The sequence below is a fragment of the Gekko japonicus genome, unplaced genomic scaffold (genome assembly GCF_001447785.1).
Source record: "Gekko japonicus isolate JY-2015 unplaced genomic scaffold, Gekko_japonicus_V1.1 scaffold50, whole genome shotgun sequence".
NCBI classification, from domain to species: domain Eukaryota; kingdom Metazoa; phylum Chordata; class Lepidosauria; order Squamata; family Gekkonidae; genus Gekko; species Gekko japonicus.
Window position 1 is genome coordinate 898,433 of NW_015164666.1, and position 27,759 is coordinate 926,191.

At 41.0% G+C, this 27,759-nt stretch overlaps 1 protein-coding gene across 1 annotated transcript; it reads left to right on the forward strand.

Annotated features, from left to right (window-relative positions):
- The first annotated feature begins 845 nt into the window (after positions 1–845).
- GOPC (golgi-associated PDZ and coiled-coil motif containing) lies at positions 846–27,100 on the forward strand. The gene is made up of 9 exons (XM_015409066.1): positions 846–1,154; positions 10,223–10,387; positions 12,784–12,807; positions 14,784–14,959; positions 16,059–16,224; positions 17,085–17,180; positions 18,033–18,197; positions 23,414–23,594; positions 24,557–27,100. Exons 1-9 carry the CDS (start codon positions 846–848, stop codon positions 24,667–24,669), a joined length of 1,395 nt encoding a protein of 464 aa, XP_015264552.1. The 3' UTR covers positions 24,670–27,100.
- The last annotated feature ends 659 nt before the right edge of the window (positions 27,101–27,759 follow it).

A 27,759-nucleotide genomic window follows, 5' to 3' on the forward strand; every position in this document is an offset into this window, starting at 1 on the left:
TGTACATTAACAGTAACAAGCACAAGACACAAAGGAAATTGTACAAAAATGCTGCTATATAATATCACAAAATCCTAAATTTCCATATGATAGTGAATAACCAAAGTCCGTATATATTTTATCCAGGTATACAGACAAAGAAGAAGTCCTCACAGAGCCATGATGATGAAATTCTCCGGAGTGAAACTTCCGTTTCGTACAGCCTTCATCCAAGATCAACAAATCAATGATGTCATTCCTTATTCTCAGACAGCAATCTTTCCTTTATACAAGAGTTACAATATCACAAAGTCCTTATCCTAATCCATGACATGGAGAAAATAGTAGAGATTCTCACACAATGGGCAAACTAATCGTAACAGCCTATGACACCATGGATTTGCTTTCAGGATCGTTGAGTTTCAGTCCCTCAAGAGGCGTAAAATAAAAGAGACTCCAGTGAGAAGCTGGGCGCAGCGCCCGGGGATGTGCAACTCTGCAACAGCACCCCCTGCCCGACCCTCAGTCCGAACGACAAAGCACAGCCGCCCCAATCGATGATATGGGCGATCAGCGACCTGGCAAGTTGGTCTTAGTTGTGGCAGGCCGAGCAAGTTGACGGCCGATTTTTGCGTCAGGGTTCTCTCCCCCTTTACTGGGTAACCAAAGAGAACGAACCTTCCCTGAAAGCCGAAGGCTCTCTAAGCAGCTTATAGCGCATGCGCGGGGGGGTCTGGAACGAAAGGGAAGACGACGGAGAGCCTTCCTTTCTGCCGCTGCTCCCCCTCCCCAAGTCGCCCTCGAGCGGAGGCCGACGCTGCCTGTCGCGTCTCGCGGGCGCCGGCAGGAGTTGGAGTATCGGGAAAATGCGGGGCAGGGTCGGCCCCTGCGGGGGGTCGGGCTCTGGGGCCTGCGGAGGCGTTGGGGGGGCCGTGTCGTCGGCTTCGTCGCCCGGTGGGGCCGGCGGGGGCCTGTCGATGTTCCGGTGGCTGGAGGTGCTGGAGAAGGAGTTCGATAAGGCCTTCGTGGACGTGGACCTGCTTCTTGGCGAGATAGACCCTGACCAAGCGGACATCACCTATGAGGGGAGGCAGAAGATGACCAGCTTGAGCTCCTGCTTTGCCCAGCTTTGCCACAAGGCTCAGACGGTCTCCCAGATCAACCACAAGCTCGAGGTGGGGCGGGGAAGGGAAGGGACAGCAGGCTACCCACCCGCTGGTGGGACTGTGCAGGGAGAAGGAGGTGGGAGGGGCACTTGGTGTGTGATAGGGGAATGTGGGGTGGGGTGGCTTTGTGGGAACGGGAAACGAGCTTTGCAGGAACACCGTTTCTCATCCCTAAGATGGGGAAAGTATCACTTTACATTATGTTGAGGGCTGGGGTTTATTGTGAAACAAATACATCTGCCGGGTGAACTAAGCAAACGGAAGTCTTTGAGCATGGGCTGTGAGAACCTGCTTAACATCAGGTTTTCAAGGCAAAAGATGAATAGAGGCGGTTTGCCATTGCTTTGCTCTACCTTGGCCCCATCACACGGAGCAGACACGGGAGTCCCGCGGAGTATCCGGGCACGATCACACGGGAGCATCTGGGAGGTGTAGCACTCCCGTGGCGAACCCGTGGCAAGCCGGCAAACCCACGTAGTAAAAAACTAGCACACCACATGTACTAGCAAACGCTTTGCCACGGGCCGCCTATGGAAGCCTCCCGGTGTGATTCCGCCGGCGTGCGGCTTCCTCCCCCGTCGTCCTCTTTGCTGCGGGGAAGCCGCCTCGCGTCTGATCACATAATAGCGCATCAGAATGCGACGGCAATAGCTGCGCTCCCCCCCATGTTTTCCAGCACTGGCGGGGCCATAGCAATCTTAGTCTACCTTGGTGCTCTCCCATCTAAGTACTGACCCTGCTTAGTTTCTGAACTCTGATGAGATCAGGTTAGTCTGGGCTATTAGGGCTGCTGCTTTGGGAGAATAGCATTGGATAAATCTGGCCATAGCCTGAGGGCATGTTATGCACCACCTTTGCTAAAGCTAAGTTGGCTTGGATGTGATCAGAGCTTGGATGGGAGTAGTTCAGTAAGACTAGTAGAAAAGAGTAAGAGTCCAGTAGCACTTCAAAGATTAACAACATTTGTGGCAGGGCATGAATCACTGCTCACTGTTAGTCTTTAAGGTGCTACTGGACTCTTGCTCTTTTCTTCTGCTACAAACAGACTAACATGGCTACCCGTCTTGTTCTATCAGTATGAGGAGTTCAGTAGTGGAATTGGCTCCCTAAGGAGATGGTGAGCTCCCCCTCACTGGCAATCCTCAAGTAGCGTTTGCATGAACATTTGTTAGGAATGCTTTAGGCTGATCTTGTATTGAGCAGGAGGTTGGACTAGGTGGCCTGTATGGCCCCTTCCATCTCTATGATTCTATGGATATACAAGAATAAATTCCTGTCCAAAAATTTTGCATTTATATTACCATGAGCCTAAGGATGGACAAATGCTTTTACAGTATAGAAAGTAAACATATTTGCTATGGCGTAGTACAAGTCTGTTTAATGAGTTTGAAGAAAATGAACAGTGACTTGGTAAATATTCAGTTTTTAAATTTTCCCAAGCTCTCAGTATTATGACGTTTTGAGAAGTGAATGGGAAAGAAACCCCTTGAGAGGAATTTGAGTTCAGAAAATGAAAAGTGACTAGAAACAGAGTCTACTATAGGTATGAGCCAAGTGATTTACAGTTGATATGACTGGTAAATGCTTCAGTAGAATATTCTTTTGACAAGTATAATTTCTGTCGATGCATGTGTTATGTTCATGACTACATTGGTCTTAAACCTTTAGATGTTGGAATCCCTTCAGCCCAAACCTTGAATTTGAACACTTGAATACTGAATACCTACTTGTATCTTCACCAACAGAAATTAGTAGGATTTGTTTTACCAATATATCTTCTGCCATTCTTGAGACATACACATTGAAGTATGAGATTACCACATCATCTTTCTCATTTTGGAGTGCATGTTGTGTGCATACCAAACATAAACAGATACTTAAATCTCAATGGATGCATACTCTACGAGAGCAGGTGATACCAAAAGCATAGGAAATCTACAGTGTAGAATAGTATCAAGAATAAAAACACAAAGATGGAATAAAATTTTTGTCCAGTTAACTCTCTAGTCATTCAAACGTATGTGATTATGAGAGGTGGTAATATAGTTCTCAAAAGTAACTTTGGATTGTGCTGCATTTTGTAAATATTCTCTTCTGCTTGAGCTCTGTATTTAGACTCAGTTCAGCAATTATGTCTATGCTAGTGAACATATAGTAAAGGTAAAGGTCTCCCTTCCTTGAAAGCTAGTCAAATCTGACTAGGGGGCAATGCTCATCTTCGTTTCCAAGCCGAAGAGCCAGCACTGTCGGAAGACTTCTCTGTGGTCATGTGGCTGGCATGACTAAACGTGGAGGCTCATGGAACACTGTTACTTTCCCACCAAAGCGGTATTTATTTATCTACTTACAATTTCTTGCTTTCGAACTGCTAGGTTGGCAGGAGCTGGGGCTAGAGACGGGAGCTCACTCTGTCACACAGCACTAGGCTCTCGAACTGCCGAGCTACTGACCTTCCAGTCTGCAACTCAGCGTCTTAACCTCTGAGCCACTGTGGCCCCTGAGAGTGAATATATACCCATCATTAAACTTCTATGTAATTCTTGTACTTTACAATTTAATTTGACACTATGGCTTTTTAAGTCATAAGAATACTGAGTGGAGCTGTCTATGGTGTACATTCTTTCTTCAGAGTAAGCACCAGTGAATTTACTAAGAATTATGAGTAATCCAACCCTGTTTTGGAACATTAATATTGGAGGAACCCTGGGACTTGTTTGTAGTGTGAGTGCTGGTTTAGGTTATCCATAATTTATCATCTGCCCCATGTTCTATAAATTTATAAATTTAATGGACTATAAACTTAATTTATAAATAAATAAAATATAGTCAAAAGCTGGCCTGCTAAAAAAGTAGAATATTAAATTCCTAAGGAATAAATGATTATATAATATTGTTTTATTTGCCACTTTTTTCTGGCATTCATGTTTTGTATACTTATCAATACTGTTGCAGTAATTATACCAATAGTGTAGAATGTGGTCTCTGTGTTACAGTATATGGCAAAAGTATTGCATTTTGTCAGGGCGGAAAACAGAATGATAATATGATCGAATACAACTGTATAAAGTTTGAGCAGTGAAAACAAGCAATGAATCTTTAACTTTTACAATATGATGCTATCGTCCAAAATATAATTATAATTATGGACAAAATAGCAGTAACAAATGCCAAGCAAAAAACAATAAAAATACAATGGTAATAAGTAGTAGCAGGCATAGATATGTGCATGTTGGAATAAAGGAACCAAATTAAAGAACAACCAGTAACAGTTATAGAGTGATTCTGTATCAGTTATTGGTGTTCTGTCGTTTTAGCAACACTTTTCTAGAATTTTACTAGGGTGTGGAAAAGTTCATCCAGAATAGACCATTCTTGAACAGAAATGCGAGTAGACTTTTATTTCTTCTGATAAAGCATCCTCATGTTTCACCACAGTAATTTTTCCAGACCTAGAGGAGACACATGATTTATTTATTATTTTCAAAATTTATATCCCTGAACTGGCTCAGTTAGCATTGGAGAGATGTAATGTTAGACAGTGGTTACCTTATTTGAGGAAAGATGTTTGTATTTCTTGCTTCAAATGAATGTCAACTGCAGTACTGGTTACAAATGCAGCAATTTGTACAGTGATTTTTTAAGTCTTTAAAGTCTGAGCACTCCAACTGAGAAAATCAGCAGTGGTAGGAAAGACACCTGTGTTGTTTCTGCAGCACAGAGTTAGGGTTAGGGTTTGATACATTTTCAGTTCATGTAGAGCAGCAGCTAGGCTCATCAAGGCTGACCACTGTCCCACACAGAGAATATATAGTGGAACCAGTGTTCCCCCTAAGCTGAGTTAGTGTGAGCTAACTCACAGTTTTTTAGCCTCTGTCTCACACATTTTTGTCTTAGCTCAGGAAGGATGGCTCCAGAACAAACTGATTCACGCAGCAGCCAAATTGCTTGCTCACAACTTTAAAGCCAGTAGCTCACAAAGTAGAATTTTTGCTTACAAGACTCCACAGCTTAGAGGGAGCATTGACTGGAACATGACTCTATTTATTTGTTGTTCAGAGTTATGCTATCTGAACAGTAAAGCAACATGGTTAATAGGCATTGAACTATAGCCATGGTCATATCCTGTGGTGAACTCCATAAATTAATTGTGTTATGAAGTAATACTTAATTTTTCTGACCTTAATCTACTGGAAACCAGTTTCTTCAGGATATCCTGATATGTAGTTTTATAATGTAGACAAAACATTCTTTCTGCTTCATGCATAAAGCTCTGTCATGTCCTCTCTTAATCATCTTTTAATGCACCCCCATTTTCCCCAGAACATGCTGCAACCTTTTGAACATTTTGATTGTCTTCTTACATAGCTTTTCCAGTTCTAATACTCTTCTTGAGGTGGGATGGCCAGAACAGTACATGATACTCCCCATGAGGCTACACCATTGGTTATATAAAGGCATTATAATACTAGCCATTTTGTTTTCAGTCCCTTTCCTAATAATCCCTAACATGGAATTTGCTGGTTTTATGACTGCTCCACTTTGGCATTTTCAGTGAGCTGTCCACCAGACTCCATCAGTATATATGTGGATTTAGTTTTTATCCCAATGTTAATCACTTTTCTGAGGAAAGGAAACCACTCCTCTAAAAGAGTAGTACAGATTCCTTCAACTGACAGTGAGTAACTTGTAGAGAAATTTGTACTGCTAGCTGTTCTCTGGCCCTGTTGATGAGGGCCGTGAGGAGAGATTAGCTGGTATCTAACAATAAATGGGTTGAGAATGGTGAGAGTGATTTGAATTATACCTCTTTATAAAGTGCCCATACATACACGTACACTTCTATATCCCAGTGATTTCTGCTATTGCAGCTTGGGCTGTAGTGGTAAGTTAAAACCTCTCCATCTTGATTATGGTATTGAAATACTTTGCAGTATGTTAGAAACATATTGCTATTTATTTGTATAGCACTTTTATTGTGCAAAGTGATCATCTCAATAATTCTGAGGTGGTTCATTTTAAAAGTAGGGAACTCAAACATAGGCTGTATTTGTAAGCACACTTACTAAGGAGTAAGTCCCATTGAGATCCATGGGACATGTCTGAAAAAAAAACATGCTTAGGTGGCATACCCAAGGCTCTAGCCCAGTGGTGGCGAACCTATGGCACGGGTGCCAGAGGTGGCACTCAGAGCCCTCTCTGTGGGCACGCGTGCCATTGCCCCAGCCAGGCCCAGACCATCATTAAAGTGTCGAATTCTCTGCCAAATAATTTTAAGTAAATGAAAGCATTTGGGATTGCTTTCCTTACTTTGTTTGTATCATCTTAAGTTAATGTATGAGTTGTTTTTTCTAAAGTAAAACCTCAGTATTTAGGTTAAATTGCCGTGTCGGGACTTTGTGATAAATAAGTGGGTTTTGGGTCACAGTTTGGGCACTCGGTCTCTAAAAGGTTCGCCATCACTGCTCTAGCCAGTGAGGTTTTGCCTGAGTTTGGATCTTATTGTGTACTCTTGGGTGTTGGTTTAAATAACTGCTTTGTGTGTGTAATGCATTCAAAGGCAATTGTGAATGTTTAATTTGTGGACCTTTAACTTTACACAATAAATGTTTTTTGGGGAGTATGCAGTATGTTATCTAGATCTGAATGTTCTAGACACCTGATGACTGGCTGGGATCTCATATATATTTGCCGAATGGTAGTGGCTTCTGGCCTATGGGGTGGCGAGATTGCATGCGCTCCCTCAGCCATTGGCCTGCCGGCTGCCAGTCAAGACTACTGCCGTGCCACTGGCCGGGTGTGCTCCTCTTCCCCGCCCACTCGCCTGTTAGGCACTGTTCTCTGTCAGAAGCTCTGTGTCTCCTGAGGAACACAGTTCTCTTGCTTAGCTCCTGAGTGTGGGACAAAGGTTTCCCCCAGTGGCTGTTGTGAGGACTCATAGGGTTGCCAGTTCCAGGTAAGGAAGCCAGAGTTTGGGGAGGGGAGAGGGGAGGCCTCAGCTGAATAGAATGCCATAGAGGCCACCGGCCAAAGCATTCTAACTTCTCCCTCAGTGGCTGTTGGTAGGCAACCAAGCTTGGTTCTGCCAGTAAATAGACAAAGGAACAAAACCCTTTCTACGACTCTGTGAAAAACTCATTGGGCCCAGTCCTGAGTATGATTGCCAGCTCCAGGCTTGGAAATTTCTGCTGAGTTCCCCCCCCCCCCCCAAACAAACCCATGCACTCACGAACACCTATTCGGGGCTTGGGAGAAAACTCATTATGTCCTTCTGCCCTGCTGACAGGCCCCTCCCCCCATGACAGCCAAGGCTTCAGAGCACAGCAGAGGCTGCAGGTGTGTGTGTGTCGGAGATGGAAAGCTGAACAGTGAGGGGGAAATGAAGGTAGATTGATGCTTGCCTGCGAAGGAGATAGGGTTGCCAACTCCAGGTAGAGGCTGCAGGTGGGGGGGGGAGATGGAAAGCTGAACAGTGAGGGGGAAATGAAGGTAAATTGATGCTTGGCTGGGAAGGAGATAGGGTTGCCAACTCCAGGTGAAAAATTCCTGGAGATTTCAGGGATGGAGCCTGGAAAGGGTGAGGTTTGAGGAGGGATACAGAGCACAGGTACAGTGCTATAGACTCTGCCCTCCAAACCAGCCATTATTTCATGGGGAACCACTGTTGCCAAAATCCAGCTGAGGGTTGGAGATCACTCAGAATTCCAACTGGTCTCCAGATGGCATTGATCAGTTCCCCTGGAGAAATTGGTGGACGCTGTGTCCTTATACCTTGCTGAGTTGCCCCCCCTATGACAGTCAGAGTTATGTGGCAATCAGGGCTTCAGAGCATGGTGGGGGCTGCTGGTGAGGGGGAGATGGAAAGCTGACCAATGAGGGGGAAATGAAGGTAGGTTGATGCTTGGCTGGGAAGTAGATAGGTTTGCCAACTCCAGGTGGGGAAATGCTGGAGATTTGAGAGATGGAGCCTGGAGAGGGGGAAGTTTGAGGAGGAGTGGGGCCTCAGACAGGTACAATGCCATAGACTCTGCCCTCCAAACTAGCCATTGTGTAATGGGGAACCACTGTTGCCAAAATCCAGCTGAGGGTTGGAGATCACTCAGAATTACAACTGCTCTCCAGATGGCATTGATCCGTTCCCCTGGAGAAAATGGTGGACTCTGTGTCCTTATACCCTGCTGAGGTTGCCATGGCAAATTGATTGTGAGCCTTGGCACTTTCCCAGAGCCTCTTTCTAGCGCTCATTGTATTTATTTCCACAGTGGGCCTTATTCCTGGTATAACATAGTTTTGAAGTGGACCTAAAGCAGCTTTTGCGCAGATATGGTCATAATGACTTAGCATCAGCCATGTTTGTCTTTAGGAAAGGTGGAAGCACACAGGTTTCTGTCTTAATCAAAATCTTATTGCAGTCTATAGAGATTTTTAAAAAGTGAAAGCAGGTCTTCAACAGTATGGGTCAAAATCAGTTCTAGTGAGCAGTAAAGCTTAAAATAAATTTCAGCCATTTTTCATGGTAGCCAGATATTGGCTAAATCTAATTTCCAGATTGACATTGTTTTCTGAATGTTCTACCCAAATGTTCCCTGCTAACCCATGTGGCAGTATTATCTTCCCCACTGTGATTCCTGTAATTAATATAAAATTCTCATATGTTTTGTTGTGAGGAAAGCAGTCTTACTTAACAAGTCAGTTTCTTAACGTTTGGCATCCTGACAGTTAATCATACCTTCAGCAGTATGTTTGTCCAAGATGACAATTATAACAGCAAGATTTGCTCAGTCATTCTTGTTTGCAGTGGGAGGAGTGTCTCTTCTAAATTCTTGCAGCTGCAGAAGAGTAATCAACACAAAAGAAAACAGTGATAATAAATTATAGCACTTTGCCATTGTTGAGACTGTTAGGACTTCTGTCTCTTGTGGTGATAAAGTACACATTTTGTATCTCACTGTACTTAGAGATTAGTCCCCCCCCCCAAGTGAGGAAAAAAGTAAATTAAAGGTCAGTATGTACCTTCAGTTACTCCCTAAATATAGTGAGGGATAGGGTAAGCTGCTGTGGTATTATAGTCTTGATGTGCCATTAAGCATACACAAAGCAGTAATTCCTATGAATTTTGGTCCCAGAAATGATTACTTTTAAAATATCTTTCTGAAACGTAATCAATCTGAATTGATCTTTAACTGTTATAAAGGGAAAGCAAGTTTTTAAGACTTATCTTTCTTATGTCCTAAAGGCTACTTGAATATTTGTGATTTATTAGATTGCTCAAAATCCCTACAGAAAGAGGCTAAAATGCAGTTCCAGCTGAAGATCTTTAATTAATGAAGCAGATTATTATTCAGAAATTCAAACCAATTTGAGTGTTAGAATTCTTCTGCCTTTCCATCGGTTAGAATATGATTTTTCAATCTTGTTTGGAACTTAAACACAAACATTCTTTTTCTTTTCCAGAATGTAATGCATTTCTGTTACTCCAAGCATTCCGTATTGAGCAATGGCTCGGTCTGTTTATTCCATAATCTCAAAACTGATTAATGTTGAACAGTTGCTTCTTGATCATTTATCATTGCTTAGTGAAGAAAGTGGAGAAGCAGAAGTGCTCAATCTGGATCAATTAGGAAGACATTACAAAGCATTTTGACGCTTTATGAAGACTTGTACATTTTCTGTTGTGTGGGATTGACAATACTGAGTCACATACAAGGTGGATTAAGAAAACTATAGAATCAATTGCTCATGCTACTGTCATTCTGCCCTGATGTTGGCTGATTCATGTGGCCATTTGCCATGAATAGATTCCTAGGAGGAAGGAGTTTACGCAGATGAAAAAAGCATTTCACAAAGTGATTTTGTGAACCTGCCTTGTGGAGGAATTCCGCCAGCTCCTTAAGAGGATTATCATGTGACACCAGGATTTTTGTGCATGTTTGTATAGAGAATGTAATTATTGTCCGTCTATGATTATTCGACATGTATAGGAACATTTGCAGTGAGATAACTTTTCCCTGTATTTTAGCACTGTAAGTATCACTAAATCTACCGATTTACTGGTTCTTGAACTGTATGTTATCTTCCAGGCCCAGCTGGTAGATCTGAAATCAGAGCTGACAGAAACACGAGCTGAAAAAGCAGTATTAGAAAAAGAGGTGCATGACCAACTGCTACAACTCCACGCCATTCAGCTTCAGCTCCATGCCAAGACCGGTCAGAGTGTTGACTCAGGAGCAATAAAGGCAAAACTGGTGAGTCATGTTGAGTAAAGAGCAGTTGCATTTTTCAAAATAGTCATTACTCCAGTTTATTTAGTTTATGTGTGTGAATAGAATGTGTATCCTTTGTTTTCATTCTAGCTAGGAAGCTCAGAATGACTGGAAAAATATTTATGGTTATTAAAAAATGTCAAAAGAAATTACTGTCTGGGAAAGTTGAGAGAACTGTAACACCAGAAATTAGGTTCATTGTTAAAGTTTGGAGTTTTGATTAGAATGTGATACTTAAAGGAAATTGCAGCTTTTAAGTAAATTTAAAAATGCTTTATAATATGCGCAGTCTCTTTTGTTTTATAGTAACGTAAGAAAAACATGGAAGGAATTCTTAGAATTAGTTTTACATCTTGGGATTTGTATTTTATTTCTGAATGGCTTTCTTTGCTATCTCTTACTTGAATACCTCTGCTGCTTTCCCAAGTGATTGCCTAGTACTGCTTAATGTATCTAACGAAGATGATAACATTCACTTCTGAGATTAATTCATTAGGTTTTACTCAGGGCTGTATTCTGCAAGATTTGGGATATTGTACTGATCCAAGTGGATACCTCTTTCTTGGATAGGCTTGCTGTTTAGAAGATCAATGCCTATCCATGGAAATGTCTATAACCAGGGTACAAGGAATGATGATATAAAATCTGTGAAACAAAGGGGGGGGGGTTCAAAGGTTTTTTCTCAAACAGCAGCATTTCATTCCACATGGTGAACTTCAAAAACAATTTGCTACGGCATGTAGATTAGTTACTTAAAGAAAATCAAAACTTCTGTTGGGCTAGTACAAACCCCTTGGTAAGCCTAAGATTGATCCCAGCTGCATATTTGAAATAAGTAATTAATCAGCTGACTTTAAAGCAATTAAATATAGTGCTACACAGTGCCAAGATCTTAACTATAAATGTTCCCTCGCTTTCTTTTTTGAGGGTGTTGAAGGTAGTATATCGTTTCTGCAAAATGTGTAATAACTTTAAAAAGGTGCTATGCATCGTTAATAGAAATGTCTGCGGGAGACCTGGGCCATATTTCTCCTCTGCATTCTCAAATAGCTTTCTTTAGAAAAAAAAATCTTAGAAAAATTGCAGTTAATACTTTTCACTACATTAACAAGGCTTCAGTAATATTTTTTTGTACGCTTAATGAACTACCCTCAAAAATTGGGCTGTCAGGCCAGTAAAGAGAGCATTTCTAGCAGCCATCCCTTGCTAGGCTACAAACTAGTAGTTGTTTAATTCCGGGCACATAGGTGGACAAGCAGTGCATATTGTTCCAGGGCTGGCTGTTTCCTAAAACTTGAGTTTGGGCCCTTCTATAAATTGTTGTAATGCCAACCTAGCCAATACAAATTTCCCATTCAGCCCAAGGCTATCTCTGGTAGGTCTTATATTATCATATCAGGAATCTGAATTGTAGAATATTTCCCATTATAGTAATACACTGGAACCAAATCAGGTTCACATAATGAACATCTTGAAACTGCTGTAGCACTTTCAGTTACTGATGGTTCTTATTGTCACAGCAACTGAAGGAAAATTACCTTTACAGAAAATAAACAGTTTTGACGTTGGCAAAAGCTGGCATGTTTAGCATATGAGTGTACCGTTTTATATCGGTGTGGACGAATTTTAATGTAATTAAAGTTTCTGAGTCTTGTAGCAGTGATCATCCCTGAGCCGAGAGTTCAGACAGTTCCATTATAGCAGTTTTGGGAGTTGTGTTACTTTTAAGTATTTTGCAAGCCATTATATTTACTTGTTGACAGTGGGAGGGATAGTGAACTGTTGTGGTGTGATTTGTAACTTAAAAGCACTTAAATTTTTCCAGATAAAAATGCCATTTAAATCTAGTTACTGTTCATAAAAGCACAGATTAAACTATGTAATTCTGCGTACACAAATTGAGATTAGAAGACCTTTTATAGATGTGCTTGTTACAATGCAGGTTTAGGTACATAGATTATCAGTAGCAATGTTTGATGTTTTCTTGGCGTATCATGTGTTTTCATAGGAAAACAATTCAGTAATTACATGAAATTTGGCTCCTTTTAAAAAAACCTTAAAAGTATTTGCCATCTATTTGAAGAATTTGCCCCTCCCAAAATGGGAAAAAGATCCCATTTTCTATGAGAAATTCTGTGTTCTGAAGTACCCATGCAGCCAGTCCTGTACATGTTCCCTCAGATGTCAGTACAAATTGTGCTACTTGGGCTTGTGTATGGACTGCATCTTTATTTTTTGTAACATGCTTAGTAAAAAGAAAAAGAAAAAAAAGCTTGGAATACAAAAAGCCCTGTCAGCTAATGTGTGGCCTTTTTCTGTTAAGTTTGCCATTTTTGCCAGTATTTCTAATCTTGAAACTTTTTTTCTCCTGTCTTAAGTCTGTCCCTTCTGTGGAGGATATGGTAAGTTTGCTGGCTGCCTTTATCTGTGTTTGCGTTCAGTGCATTAGTTTTGCTCAGAGAGTTACACATAGTGGCCTGGATATTTAGTGCAACTGAATCTTAGTTAGATTCTTTCCCCCATTTCTAAGCCGTTAGCTCTGTTCAGTGCTCCTTTTAGTTCTGATATTCCTCTTTATGTCTATGTTGCTGCTGTTTGTGGCTAATTTGAAAGTTTTGAATGCATTGGAATTGAATTCAAACTTGGCAGGTTGTTTTAAATTAACAGTGGTCATGATCCAGGCTTCGAACTCTGTGACGCTCTTGGGCTTTGAACTTGGGCTTTTCACATAGCAGCTCCCCAGACTGTACAGCAAAGTGCTTTTGAAAACCGGGAGCTGTGATGTGGCACATCTGTCCACTTATCACAGTCCAACAAGGAGTAATGAATCATAGAGAACAAACCTAAACATACTCCCAGGAGAGTGTTCTCAAGATTGCATTTGGATAGAGTCGATAGACACTTTTTCAAAATTATTAAGTTGCTTTTTGTATAGTGGAGTTCTTTTCTGGTCAGGAAAACATCCCTTGTCCAGCACTGTTGTCTCTATATTACTTGTAATAGTATAAATCTCAGTCATATTCTATCACCTTAGTTGCTTCTTCCCGCTCTTTAAATTATAACCTCTCAGGACCTTCTTTGTAACTCTGTCTTCCAGACTGGGTTTAAAATATCCTTCAAAGTTTTAAAAAGTTACATACAAGTTAAGAGCAACATGAGTTTGAATCCACTGGAGGATTTCTGTGAAGTGCAACTTTCCCTTTTCTCCCCTCTCATTGCAGCCAAAATGGCCCTGGGAGGAGGGACTGAAATCCTTCTGTTTGCAGAAATTCTTATTTGAATCCAGGCCATAAGAAGATTTTTTTAGGAATAAGTGGGACTCTGATTTACAAATGAAATACATTGGCTGTATATTTAAAATCTTTCTGTGTATGAACTATTTTTATACAAATAGATTTAGTAATCTAGATGCTTACTAATTCCTTTACACTTTTATTTTCTTTGACCATATTTTTAACTACTAATGCATAGTGTATTATCCTAAACGGTCTCCTGGGCCATTGGAATACTTTCATATGATTATAGCTTTGTATTTATTAAGTTGTATCCTGATTTTCAGACAACAGTTATCTTCCAAAACAGCTCATTTCAGTCATATCATGCTGGTCACTGCCCTCAAGCTTACAAACTAAAAAGATAAACTCTACCAGGGAAGGGAATGGAGGGAAAACATTGAGAGAGATCAGAACAAAATGAGCATTTATATCCAGTTGGAGCCCAGCTGTTCTTCCCTTGCTGGTGTTCTTCCCAGAAAGGATGGGGTGCAGCTTTTCAGTGGGAGAGGCCACAATGTCTGTCCCATCACTTACACAGCAGCAGGAGAATTAGAGGACAGAGAAGTGTTCTTTCTAGCAGGGGTGGTGAAACAAGCCCCCTGCAGCTGCTTTTCCTCGATGGCGCTGGGTTCAGGCAGGCCTTCTTCTTGACGTGGTGTTCTTTGTCGATGTTGAGGGTGCAATAGTCCAGTGACCCTTGTCTGGTAAAAGAGACTAGAATGTCCTTCCACTTAATTGTGCAGTTTCTGCGCAGCTTGTAGTTGCCAATATACTAAAGGTGGGAGATTTGTTTTTCAGAATTGTGATTCAAACTGCATCATGATGTGGAAATATATATGGCCAGTTGATCTGGCAGAACTTTTATTTGTGGGCTTGTAAATGTTGTTTTTATTTGCTGGGCTGTTTTTATAAATGTGAATCTTTTTCTTGGATAAGTTGACCCATAGAGAGGTTACCGTCCAATATGACAAGACAATTACTGTGTGCTGTGGCTTCTTTTTCTGAGACACAGAAGACTTACTGATATGCTTGCAATGTTCATGTCCTTTACAAAAGAAAGTTTCGTTTGTGACTAAAATAACTGGACTTTTTACATTTGATAGGAAAGAGAACTTGAAGCCAACAAGAAAGAAAAAGTGAAAGAAGCTCAGCTCGAAGCTGAGGTGAAGCTGCTTAGGAAAGAAAATGAAGCTCTTCGCCGACACATAGCTGTGCTCCAGGCTGAAGTATATGGGGCAAGACTTGCAGCCAAATACTTAGATAAAGAGCTAGCAGGAAGGTGTGTAAAATTCAGTACTCACAACATAAGAACATAAGAAGAGTCCAGCCAGTGGTCCATCTAGTCAAGCAATTCCACTGGAGAGCCAGCAACAGGGCGTAGAGGTCGAGGCCTTCCTCAAATGTTGTCTTTTGGCTCTGGGATTCAGAGGTTTAGTGCCTCTGAACGTGGAGGTTCCCTTCAGTCCCTGGCTAGTGGCCACTGGTAGACCTATCCTCCATGAATCTGTCTAATCCCTCTTTAAAGCTGTCTATTCCTGTGGCCATCACTACATCCTCTGGCAGCACATTCCTTATTTAATCACTCTCTGTGTAAAAATGTATTTCCTTTTGTCCATCGAATCTGCTGCCCATCACCTTCATTTGATGCCCCTGAGTTCTAGTATTTTGGGAGAGTGAGGAAAAATTATTTCTGTCCACTTTTGCCGCCCCATGCATAATTTTATAAACCTCTATCATCCCCCTGTTTAGTTGTCCCTTTTCTAAATTGAAAAGTCTCAGACTCTTCAGCCTTTCCTCATAGGGAAGGTGTTCCAATGAAATTTCGAATCAGTTGTTGTATAGTTAATTGTCTTATAGGACACAAGGTAATTGTTTTATAAGACATAAAAGTATGTCCTGGGCTGCTAAGACATGGGCCTCTAAACCGCAATTCTCTCTGGGTTCTTTTCCCCAGTCTGAGCTCCCATCACCCAGACCAAATGCAATCAAGAAAGTAAACCACATGATTTGCCCAACTGCAAATGTGACCAGGGCCTCTAGGGATTTTGTCTCCCTCCTTGCACATCCGCAGTCCTGGTAATGGTTTACCTCTGGGTGTTCTGAGGTAAATGTGAGGACAGTAGAAGGGTATAGTATAAGCATGCCTATCTCTTTTACTCTGGGATGGTATAGAGAATTTTGAGAGTGGGAGAGGGTGAGCATCTTGATTTGAAGGGGGTCTCAGTAGAAACGTGCACGAAACAGAGTGTGGGAGGGAACCCTATGTTTATTTTGCTAGGTGAATTAAGCAGTCGAGTGAGATTGAGAGCCTGGAATTGAAACCTATCATTTCTGAACAAATCATTTAATATGGATCATGTGCCTTTCTCATTTTGTAGGGTTCAGCAAATTCAGTTGCTAGGTAGAGATATGAAGGGGCCTGCTCATGATAAACTCTGGAACCAGCTGGAAGCAGAAATCCATCTGCATCGGCACAAAACTGTGATCAGAGCATGCCGGGGACGTAATGACCTAAAGCGACCAATGCAAGCACCCCCAGGACATGTAAGTTTTCTGATCTTAGTCAACACATGGACTGACCCTTAGAGAGCTATATTGGTTGTATTTGTACCTTTGTTCATGAGCTGACAATTTTGTTTTGGTTCATTGCAGTTCAAATCACCATCAAGTTTCCAATGCCGAACATTGCAAAGCGTTTGTATTTTCCAACTTCTCTGAATTTACCATTGCATTCGAGAAGGTCACTTTCAGTATCCATCTAAATGTGTAAATGCAGGAACCTTAGTTTAGGCATCCCACTCTCAGATGTTTCAGTGTTTTTTAACTATACATTAAAATGCCCAATTATTTCTCAGGGTATGGGTCTTTCTGGGAATCATGACATGCAAGTTGTTCTATAGAGAAACTGCAGCACAGGATTTCACTTGGATCTCTCTAATGAGCAAAAAGCCCTGACTTATAAATAACCTTTTTTAGCCATTTAAATTTTATTTTGTAACTTGGAAAACGTACATGAAGTTGCCTTATGCTGGGCAAAATCATCAGTGTATCAAAGTCAGTATTGTCTGTTCTGAGTCCTCTGTGTGAGTAGGGACATGTGTGTGCAAACCCAGTAAAAATCCAAGTTCATTTGCATTGAGTTAATGTTGGCTTGCCATGGCATCTGAATGTAATTTTACTGTGTTAGTTTGTAGGAGTGCAATTTGAACTCTAGGAAGCAGAAATGAAATTGACAAAAGATTTTTAAACTGCAGAGGTGCACTTTGAAAAATCTCTTAACTTGAGCAAGTCCCAGTTTTAGTTAGATCTGGAACAACTGAGCATGTAATACTTTCTGTCATGCCATTCTCCTGAAAAGTTTAAGAAAACACTCTCTCAATCATGTTTAATTTCTTTGAAATTAGGACCCAGATTCCTTAAAGAAGAGTCAAGGAGTTGGTCCAATCAGAAAAGTTCTCTTGGTGAAAGAAGATCATGAAGGACTGGGCATTTCAATTACCGTAATAAATGAATTCATTTCCTTTTTTCTATTCACAGTATTCAGAGTGCTTTTGCAAAAGTTGCACAAATGTTACTTTGTATTTCCTGTTGCACCAGTTTACACTGTATATGTTAAATGTTTGTAGATTTAGAAATATGCTGGAAGAACGTAAGAACTGATGTTGGATCAGGCCAATGGCCCATCCAGTCCAACACTCTGTCACACAGTGGCCAAAAATACCAGGTGCCATCAGCAGGTCCAGCAGTGTGGCCAGGACACTAGAAGCCCTCCCACTGTTGCCCCCCCACTTGCCCCAGACTGAGAGTTCCTATCTGTACCTTGGGGCTAATAGCCACTGATGGACTTCTGCTCCATATGCTTATCCAATTCCCTCTTGAAGCCGCTCATGCTTGTAGCCACCACCACCTCCTGTGGCAGTGAATTCCATGTGTTAATCACTCTTTTGGTGAAGAAGTACTTCCTTTTATACATTCTAACCCGACGGCTCAGCAATTTGATGGAGTGCCTACGAGTTCCTGTATTGTGAGAAAGGGAGAAAAGTACTTCTCTCTATCTGCTCTATCCCATGCATAATCTTGTAAACCTCGATCATGTCACCCCTCAGCCGTCGTTTCTCCAAGCTGAAGAGCTAAAGAACTCCTATCTGATGATAGATTTGTGCAAGTACTCCACCTTAAGCACTCTGTGATGCATACAAAACACAGAACACTAAAGACATTATTTTATTAACATGTTTGATGTATAACAGTGTAAGTTGTTTAGTTTTGAAAGCTGAATTAAAGAATACAGGCAATTCTAGGCTGGCAGATACTTTGAAGCGGCTGAAAACACTGGCTTGTTGTTGTCATAGGGTGGAAAGGAGCATGGTGTTCCCATCCTAATCTCTGAAATTCACCCGGGTCAACCTGCTGATCGATGCGGAGGGCTGCATGTTGGAGATGCAATTCTGGCGGTAAATGGAATTAATTTGAGAGATGCCAAACATAAAGAAGCTGTAACTATTCTTTCCCAACAGGTAATTATTATGGCATTCCCTAATTCTGGACTGTTAATATGCATGCGTGTGTCTGGTGACCTGTATTTTGGAGGTTCTGGAATGCTTTGTTATTTTCAGCATTTTGAGTAGCTATTATATGCCTCTTCACACTGTACAATGCAGCTAATAAGTGCTAAGAGGAAAGGTAAGAGGAAAGATATGCTGGATATGCAGGAGTGAAGGTTGTTGTGTTATTCAGGTGCTGAAGCACTGAGAGTAAAACTTCCATCAGCCCTGGAGTCTCTTTCACCCCCAAAAGATCACATTTCTAAAATTAACAAATTTTACACCAGGCATTTACATCCATAGAGTATTCCTGTAAAATAAGACTGAAGCTGAGCAATAGAGTCTATACATTTAGAGTCTCTGGGGACATATGTTACATAGTCATTTATTAAGCTAGATTTGAATCCAGTAGTACTTTAGAAACCTTAGACATTTTGGGGGTATAACCTTTTGGGAGTCAAGGCTCTGACAAAGAGAGCTTTGACTCTTGAAAGCTTATACGCTGAAAATCTTGTTGGTCTCTGAGGTGCTTGAGGACTTGAATCCAGCTCTTATGCTACAGACCTACATGGCTACCAGGGGTGTGTGCTTGGTATAAACTGAGGCGAAAAAATACCCGATAAATACTTTATCGGTATTTATCAGGTATTTTCTCAGCCAATCACTGGGGGGGGGGGATTTGCCATTCATGCTCTATGTATATGTATGGACTGATAACTTCCATTTCAGTGTGTCTGAGGAAGTGTGAGAGCACATGGAAACTCACACCTTGAATAAAGCTTTGTTGGTCTTAAAGGTGCCACTGGAGTCATACTTTATGGTCAGTTATTGTAAGATTTATCATAGTGGTAAGTGGACTTTTTAACGTGAGTGTTGAATGATGTGCAACAGGTACATTCAGTTTTTCTGTGGAAAATCTTGGGTATTCCTTCTTGTGTCCTGTATGCGGCTTTATGCCTAGAATGTGGCCAAAGCCTTATGACTACAAGGGCGTGGTTAATGACTTTTAAGTTTTGGCTTCGATTACATTATAGATCTGATCCCTCTAGATACTGCTTCCAAGTTTTGACTCTATCTAACTACTTCCCTTGGTTGGTGGTTATTGAAAATAAATTACGGACACTGAATATCCCTTTCGAATTCTTACTCTTTCTTTCTGAATTGGAGGCAATGCAAACAATAAGGGACAGAGTTTTTGAGGCAGAGCTATTTGAACTGTACAATGCAGCTAATAAGACATGCTCCCCTCTAAGTCATGGGATATTGCCCACTGTGGGTCATCCTGCTAGCTATTTTCACCAACTTCAGACTCCAGCGTTACATACACTTGCTGGGTTCATTGCTCTCCCTTCAGCAATCTTAACTGGGAGGTTTAATAGTATCCCTTTTTTGAATAGACTATGCCCCTGTGCAAGCAGGTCAGTTGAAGTGGTGTCTCATGTGTTATTGGAATGCCATTACTATGACAATATTTCACACCGCATTTTATCGTCACTACTTGGTGGTATCATAGAGCTTCCTGACTCACACAAATTGCTTTATTTGCTAAACAGCGATGATGAAAATATAACCGTTTCTGTGGCAGAGTTTTTGCAGGCTGCTCTTTTTATTTGTAGTACTGTATTGTAATACAAGACTTGGATTCAGGAGATATGAAATTGAGATTTGTTTTACATTGATTTTTGACTATCTTAGAATGTTTTTCTGTCTGATTGGTATTCGTTCTTTACTTTATATTTTGTATATTACTCTTTTTAATGTCAATGCCAATAAAGGGAATTGAATTGAATTGAATTGAACAACTACCTGTGAAAATGTTGGTGTGCTGGCAAGGAGAATGGGGGAAGAAAAAATAGGGTAATACTGCTGGGCGGGCAGTTTTGGCTTCCATTCTTCAAAGACAGTGGGTAGCACATGTCTAGCTGGCAACATTCTCATAGTCTGTGAACACTGAACAGCAGTACTGCTGCAAATGATGACACCAACTATTTCGACTGGACCAGAAGGAACTCTGATGACATCAGCACTGCGGGTCCATAAAATGTTCTGGAGCTGTTTTACAGTGTGGCTAAGTTCAGCTGCGCCCAGCTTTTGGGGTGGAAGAAGGTTGCTGCAATGCTGACGAAAATGGTCTTGTGTGCTGCCATTTGGCATACCCGCTGGTGATTGCATATACCCCATCATTTGATTCAGTGATACTTTCACTAGAGGAATAGTTTTACTATTCCACTGTATAGCTGTTCTTATTTCTGTGGATTGGATCCTGCAGTAAGTCTCTAGTGACAGAAGGGATTTCCATCAGTGGAGTGGGCTTCCTTGCAGCCCCAGTTGCCCCCCAACATGCTGCTCCTGCAGGACAGAACTCCTCAAAATGGAATGAGTGGGTAGTTGGAGGTCTGCAGCAAAAGGGAAATGTGTGAAAAAATGCCCTCCTTCCTGTTGACAGAAATTTACCTCAAGGATCCAGTCCTGTGTCTAATAGTAAAGTGGTTGGTCTGTTCAGTCTCCAAAAGCAACAGGCCTCCCACAGAGAAGGTAGTGGTTTTTATATGCTAGAAGGATGCTTTAGCTAGACAGAAAAATATTCCTAAGTCAGCCAAAAGAGAGTGGAGGTAGCCAGCCTGAAGACAACTGTCTGTGCACCAAGAAATATGAATAATGAGAGGAGCTGAGTCAGTTAGAGAGAGTAAAACAGAGAGAATAATCAAATGAGCCTTTTTGAACCCCTAAGAGTTTATGGAATCCTGGACAGAGAAGAGAGGCTGTCACACGCGTGAGATAAAGTGGGGGGGAAGTGGGGCTATTTCCTCCAGAGGAATTTGACCTGCAGTTGCATGATCACACAGTCCTTGGATGCTGCGGGCACAGCCCGCAACTGCATTATCAGATGCAACCGCGGGTGAGTCGGGGGTTTTTTTTTTGCTGTTTGTTTCCGATGCGCTTCAGCGAGGAATCGATGAATCGCATCTCCGCACTGAAGGCTCCCTATGGAGTTCTATATGATGCGCATACTGTGAAGGGGGGGGGAAACAATGGCATGGAGTCGGGATGGCCCGATCAGACCATCCCGACACCATGAGAGCCCACTTGAGTGATCAGACACGGGAAAGTCCGTCCGTGGCTCGTCACAACTCGTTTACTTCTCCTCAGTGTCTTTTTACTCTGCTCCTGCGGTGGAGCAAAACGGGTTGCCGATGGGTGCGGGGTGCTTCCCAGATGTTCTTGTCTGATCGCGCCCTTTAAATCTGCCTGGCATTTGTGCCTACGGCGGGTCTAATTGTGTGTGTGATCGTGCCCAAGGGTTTTTTCCATGGGTGGATCTCAGGTGCTGGTCCCTAGTATTCTATGTCTAATACATATTCAACCCTCAAGGTAGTTATCCTGAAGGCAGTGAAGGTGGTTTCCGTGGAGATGTGATTGGGGCTTCTACATAGCACCCTGTTTGCAGAAACAGTACTTCGTAAGTTAAAAAGTACCCTCCCCCCAAACAAAGTGCTCCCTGAGACCTTGGCATGGGCATTGCCCTTGGAATATTGTGAGCAGTTGAAGGTCAGTGACAGGGTTTAAAAAGTGGGGGGAGTGGAAAATAGCCCTCTTTAAGTCCCTAAGAATTTCTGGTATTTTGAAGATTTCAGTCAGGGGAAATTTGCCACTCATTCATCTTTCTTCATGTCAGTGCAATCCAGGACTATTCACAGGCCCTAAACTTCAACTTTTATGCTTTAGTGATTTCAACACCCATTGTTTAACATGTTGAAATTTTAATGATTATGAAATGAAGATAGTGAAGTGGGCAGCTTCACTTCTGTTACCATGGGAATTGGATGCAAATGAGAAAAAGGTAAATTTTCCGTTAGCTTTGTGGCTCATTTTCTACAGAGCAGCTGAGAGTTTGGGACCCAGCACCCGTTTCAGGCCTTCTTATTTTATTCCACTTCCTATCACAAATTCTGTTTCTTTATTGTTTGTTGGTTTATTTAAAATAGATATATCCCACCTTATCTCCTTAGACAGAAGGCTGCTAACAAGGTAGCATATTGCAAACAGCACAGCTACTTTTTCAAATTTACTTTTAAAACATAGTATAGTTCCATAGAACATCAAAGCAAAGTAGTTTGTAATATAAGAAACCATATAGACCTACAGAATAACATGGATAGTGGTGGAATTTCACTGTATATAACGCAATGTGGGCATTCTTTCATGTTGCTTTAATGCTCAGACTCTTGGGCTTGGATTTTATACTCCTGATTTTCACAGAAGGCACTTGTGCCCATGAAAAGGGGGAAGTCATCTGGTCAGTTTCCAATTCCTTCTAGAGCCCACCACCACTTTGAGTTCCATGATTTTGCTGGAGATCCACTGGTGCATGGAGCACATTTTTAGGAGGCATGGAAGACTGCAGTGGGATCAGGGAGGTGGGAAATTTGCCCTTATTTAGCACAGCTCTGCTCATGCTTCATAATTATTCCAGAGCACCAACAAGCTACCTACTTGCTTTTAGTGCAAAATATGGAAGAAGGTAGGTCTCCGACACCAAGAGAGGTAAAGGAGAAATGGAGCTGCTTGACAAAGTTGTACAGTGACTGCTGCTTTATATCAATATGATGTAATCTCTTATAATTCTGAGGCTAATTTATACAGTGTAGTCTGAATATTATGGGAGAGTCAGTCAATAAGAATGATCATTGTTCACTTTATTTGTACTGTATGGGGAATTGTTTACATGCAGGCTTTATTTGATCATATGTGATCTGTGGATGTAGCAATGTGAAAAGAGTGAAACATTGTACTATAAAAGCATACAGTTACATTTTGCTACCATGGGCAGCTAAGGGCAGCACATTCTGCCAGTACAAGAACCTCTTGCATCACAATGGTGTGCCATCCTCAGATGTGTGTGGTGGTGGTATGTCAGTTGTTACAATATGAATTTGAACCAATATGAATTTGAAAACTGGTGTGAACTCAGTTTTTCAAATGTAAAAGGGGATGTCGTAACCACTCACCGTAGAGATTTTGTCATCACTGGTAATGGCTGCTGGTTTTAGTGTGTGCATATACATACAGTATCAATGAGTTCCACCCCGTTGCTATTTAACATGGACTACTTAGTTCCCACTCCCTTTTTTTCTAAACTAGATTGCATTTATTCTTGGAGTAACTGATGTAATTTCTTTTTACTTTAGAGAGGAGAAATTGAGTTTGAAGTTGTGTATGTTGCTCCAGAAGTAGACTCAGATGATGAAAATGTAGAATACGAGGATGAGAGTGGTCATCGCTATCGTTTGTATCTTGATGAATTGGAAGAAGGTGGAAATTCAGTTTCCAGTAGAAAGGATGGCAGTGGAGATGTCAGATCCTTGCAAGGTAAAGCCTTCTGCAAACTAATTAAGGTAAAATTCACGCAGTTATTAATAAGAAGAGAGCACAATTTAAAAAATGTACTAGATTAGACTAGACCAACTGTTGTGCCACTTCAGTTGCACAAGGTATGAAGTTAATTCACATATTTCTTTGGCAGATACAGTGATTTCAAAGTTGGGGGTCAGGATGACAGTCATTGATTTCTCTTTACTATTGGGCCATAATACTGCTGTGAAGCAGGTTTGGCTTGCTCTCAGTGCCCAGTGTGTGAGCAAACTAAGAAATACATGTTTAAATAAATAAATTCTGTTCTTGAATATGTGTTGCTCTGATTGCATATATTTTGCAAAAGGTGCAGAGCCCTCTCTTATTCCATGTGTCTCTTTTTTGTGTGACATGATTAAAGATATCATCTAAAGTAGTCAAGTTCATCTAGTTATAAGGATGCAACTCTGTTCTCAAAATCTGGTTATGCTGCATATGCATTTTCTTGCTGTGCTTGTGTAGTTTGCATGGAGTTTCACAAAGTACTTTGGGCTGGTTGGAATGTCTTGCCACAGCTGCCAGCACTAGCAAAATAGTTTGGATAGTTAAGGGACTGGTTATGAAGAGAGAAGGATGGGGAGAAGCGTATTCATCCCTACAACCCTCCAACAGCACATGTAACTGGAGAACAGGTGAGCTAGATTTGAGTCCAGTAACACCTTTGAGGAATAGGAGATATCATTTTGGCTTTGTCTGCCACGAGGGCCTAGCGTGATGTGGTCCATGGGGTTGCAAAGAGTCGGACTCAAATGTGCAACTGAACAACAAAAGCGCCTACCCTCTACAGAAATCTAGGAATGACTGTTCCCCATTTAGTAGAAATGCAGGTTTATTTTTTACCAGCAAAACTGTGTGTTGGTTTTTTGTCTGCAAACCATAAGAACCTACAGTGGTTTTAACACTTTTATTCTTCTTGGCAGTGTTTGATAAGAAAGCAAGTACTGGTGGCCATGAAAATGGAGACCTAGGAAATTCAGTTGAAACTGAAGAAACTGTATCTAAACTAGCCCAGTCTGCTGAGAGCTTAGCCTAAGAGAACAAACACACAAAAGCGGCACAATCATCAGTGGGACCGGTCCCTTCCTCAAGATAGATTGTGTAGACTGTTCTACATTCTGAATGCCACAGAAGGTTTTAAAGAAGAATTATTTAAAAGGTAAAAAGAAGATGCATTACTGTTGCCTGAAAAAAACTGTTCTGTAGATTACCTCAGGGCTTCGTTATAAGCAAATCTAAACATGTAAATCTCCCATTTTTTTCTAAGAAGTTGCATGTCCAATGACTTTCCCTTGAAATATAAGCACCAAAGCATGTTGTTTCCAAAGGCTTTTCCTAAAGTCAACTTTGGATCTTGTTTGTGAAAAAGGTCTGGAACGAGGCAAAGAGGCTTTGACTACTGGTTCCTATGACAGTTAACAAAAGGAGAGAATTGGCCTCCCTTTCGTAGTGAAATAGCCTTCAGCTGTCATATAGAAGGAGGACATGAACTCAGCATGGACTCATGGACTTACCTACTTAATTGTTTTAAAGTGCATCTTGTAAAACAGTGAACAGCAAAATGTCTGCAGATTTTCACAATACACGATTTTGCTTTAAAACATACATGTACAAGTCACTTAGGCTGTTAAATATTTATTGTGAAGTTTAATCTATGAATTGGGTCTCACTGATTCTTTTATTCATGGTATCTATCAGCATTATTTAATGCACTATATACCTATGTTTTCCTTTAAGCAGTTTCTTGCCGATCAATGCTGGTTTAGAAATATTCTCCAAAAGGTATTTAACAGAATACTGCCAGATTTGTTTTCATATGCAAGATTAGTATAAACCTGGCCTTTTGAAATTACGTCTGTCCTAGACTGTTTTATGTTAGCCTCGTACATTCATACCATTATATCTGAGTTTAGTCAGGGTGGATTCCAACGACTGTTCTTTCTACTACAAAGTGGTTTTCACAGTTGCTGCACAGTGGTTTTCTGTGCACTGGGTTGTCTGAAGGGACCCAGTTCCTGGCAGACTTGTAATTGTACTGGGCTTTTGATACTATGCAAAAATTTGCCGTCTTCAAAACATCATAGTACATGAATTCATTGACCATTGTTTCTCTTCAGACTGCCCAGTTTCACTTACAGCCCATCCACTTTATATATAGTACTGTTCAGGGTGGGTGGAATGGAATTTCGAGTGCATTCTTAGTCATACCTTTGTTAGTATGTTCTTTATAGGCATGATTCTATGGGAGGTTTTAAATATGACAGCTTAGGCTAGTTTTCCACTAAACTTTTCAGTAACAGCAGTGGATTCACATAATGTTTAGCATGGCAGGGCATAAGTGATTGGGCACATAAGTGTTAAATCTGTAACAAAGCAGTCACGTTTACTGTAACAACTCATATCTGGGTTATGGTTTGCCATGCCATTGTTCCCACCTGCCTTTTGAAGACTTCTGGCAGTGTGATAAAGAAAATGACCATTTATCATAGTCCTTTAAAAATCCTTCCTGATATGTCTAACCACGTGGAATGCCAATAGTCTGAATACTCCAGATACATGGAATGGTGTTCTCCCCAGCTCTGGGAAGCAGAATGTGGCAGCAGTTGTTTCACTAAATGGCAGAATGCTGTAGGCAGCCAGTACTCTCTTGTGGCTGAAGTTGTTGTGAGGTGTTTTACAGCTATGGTGGGCATCATTGTTTCCAACTATAAATTCAGTATTTACCATGTTCATGCTATGCTATGAGGGTTATTAAATCGTCCCTAAGTAAGTAGGAACTGAGTGCATCCTGTATTTTGCTGGGAGGCACTCGGGATTGGGAACCAAATTTGTTACGGTATAAGCACCCTAGTGCTTTATAGAAATACTTCTTTTATTTTTTTTAAACAAGGTTCATTTAGAATATTGCATAATGGATGTATATATATCAGAAGGCCCAAGGTATTTTAAGAATACAGTGATATTAAGGATGATTGTCTTGGCTAGGTTCTGTTGTGTGTGTGTGTGTGTGTGTGTGTGTGTGTGTGTGTGTGTATATATATTATTAGAATGCACACTCTCCATATACCAATTGTTAAAAAAATGTAATATCTTTTATTATTATAGAAAAAAGCATGAAATGCCTGCTTTCCCATTCACTGTGCTGCAGGCCATTAAACTATACTGTGTAAAAATGTATTTTGAGAGTGGAAATAATGTAAAATTACAGCTTTGCAAGTGTTTTTTTCTATAGAATGTACATAAATGGAGACAGTCAAAGGCCTTTCGAGTACCGTCAGTTAACCTTATATTTAATGTTAAAAAGTTGCATTGTAGAACACATTTACATGTGTCTCACCTAGGTACACTATATATATATGTTTATAGAGAGGTCTTTAAAATGTAAATACTTTATGCAAAGATTTTGCTATTTATAAATTCTATAACAGTTGCTCATACAGTAATGTTTGTTTGTGTCATTCCATTCATTGACCCACTGTTTACTTTGCAGTACATTTTTATAGATGCTTCTTTAATACTGTATATTAAGAACATTAAAGTAATCTTAAACCATAATAATGCCTCCATGGAGAGCCCAGTATTTAAAGCAATCAGTCAATTCAGAAAGAATGTGGTGGTGTTTATGAATGTACCTTTGCCTGCAGTGTGTGGTATTTTCTGGGTTTTTGTTTATTTGTTTTTACAAATGCACCTAAACAAATATTGCATGGATAATATCCTTTTTTACATTGTAGGAAATTCAGTCACAAGCGAGGGACCTGCGAGGAATTGCAGGAGAGAGAATCTTTTCTCCTTGCCACTACTTGTAGGTCTCTTCTCCTTTACCCTTGGGTGCAGCTCCTCCCTTGAGTCTCCCATTCTTGCTGTCTCCATCTTCCATAGTTTTCATGAGCCATTTTGGTGGCCATAGCAACCCAAAATGATGCCCAAACTCAAGTAAGATTTTTAAGTTTGCAGGACACTGTATGATAATGGTTGCCCATTGGAGGTATTTCATGATGAATGCAATATAATGTATCCATGTTTAAGACAGAGGCAATTGCTTGTGTTTGCTATGACAGCAATTTCATGAAAGGCAAGCTCACCCCCCCACCAGTTGCTATTCAGACTACCCAACTGTGCTTGA

Coding starts and splice junctions, on each gene's coding strand:
- GOPC (XM_015409066.1), top strand. CDS start 846: ATGCGGGGCAGGGTCGGCCCCTGCGGGGGGTCGGGCTCTGGGGCCTGC. Junction 10,388..12,783: donor GAGCAATAAAGGCAAAACTG/GTGAGTCATGTT, acceptor TCCTGTCTTAAG/TCTGTCCCTTCTGTGGAGGA. Junction 16,225..17,084: donor TGCAAGCACCCCCAGGACAT/GTAAGTTTTCTG, acceptor CTTTGAAATTAG/GACCCAGATTCCTTAAAGAA.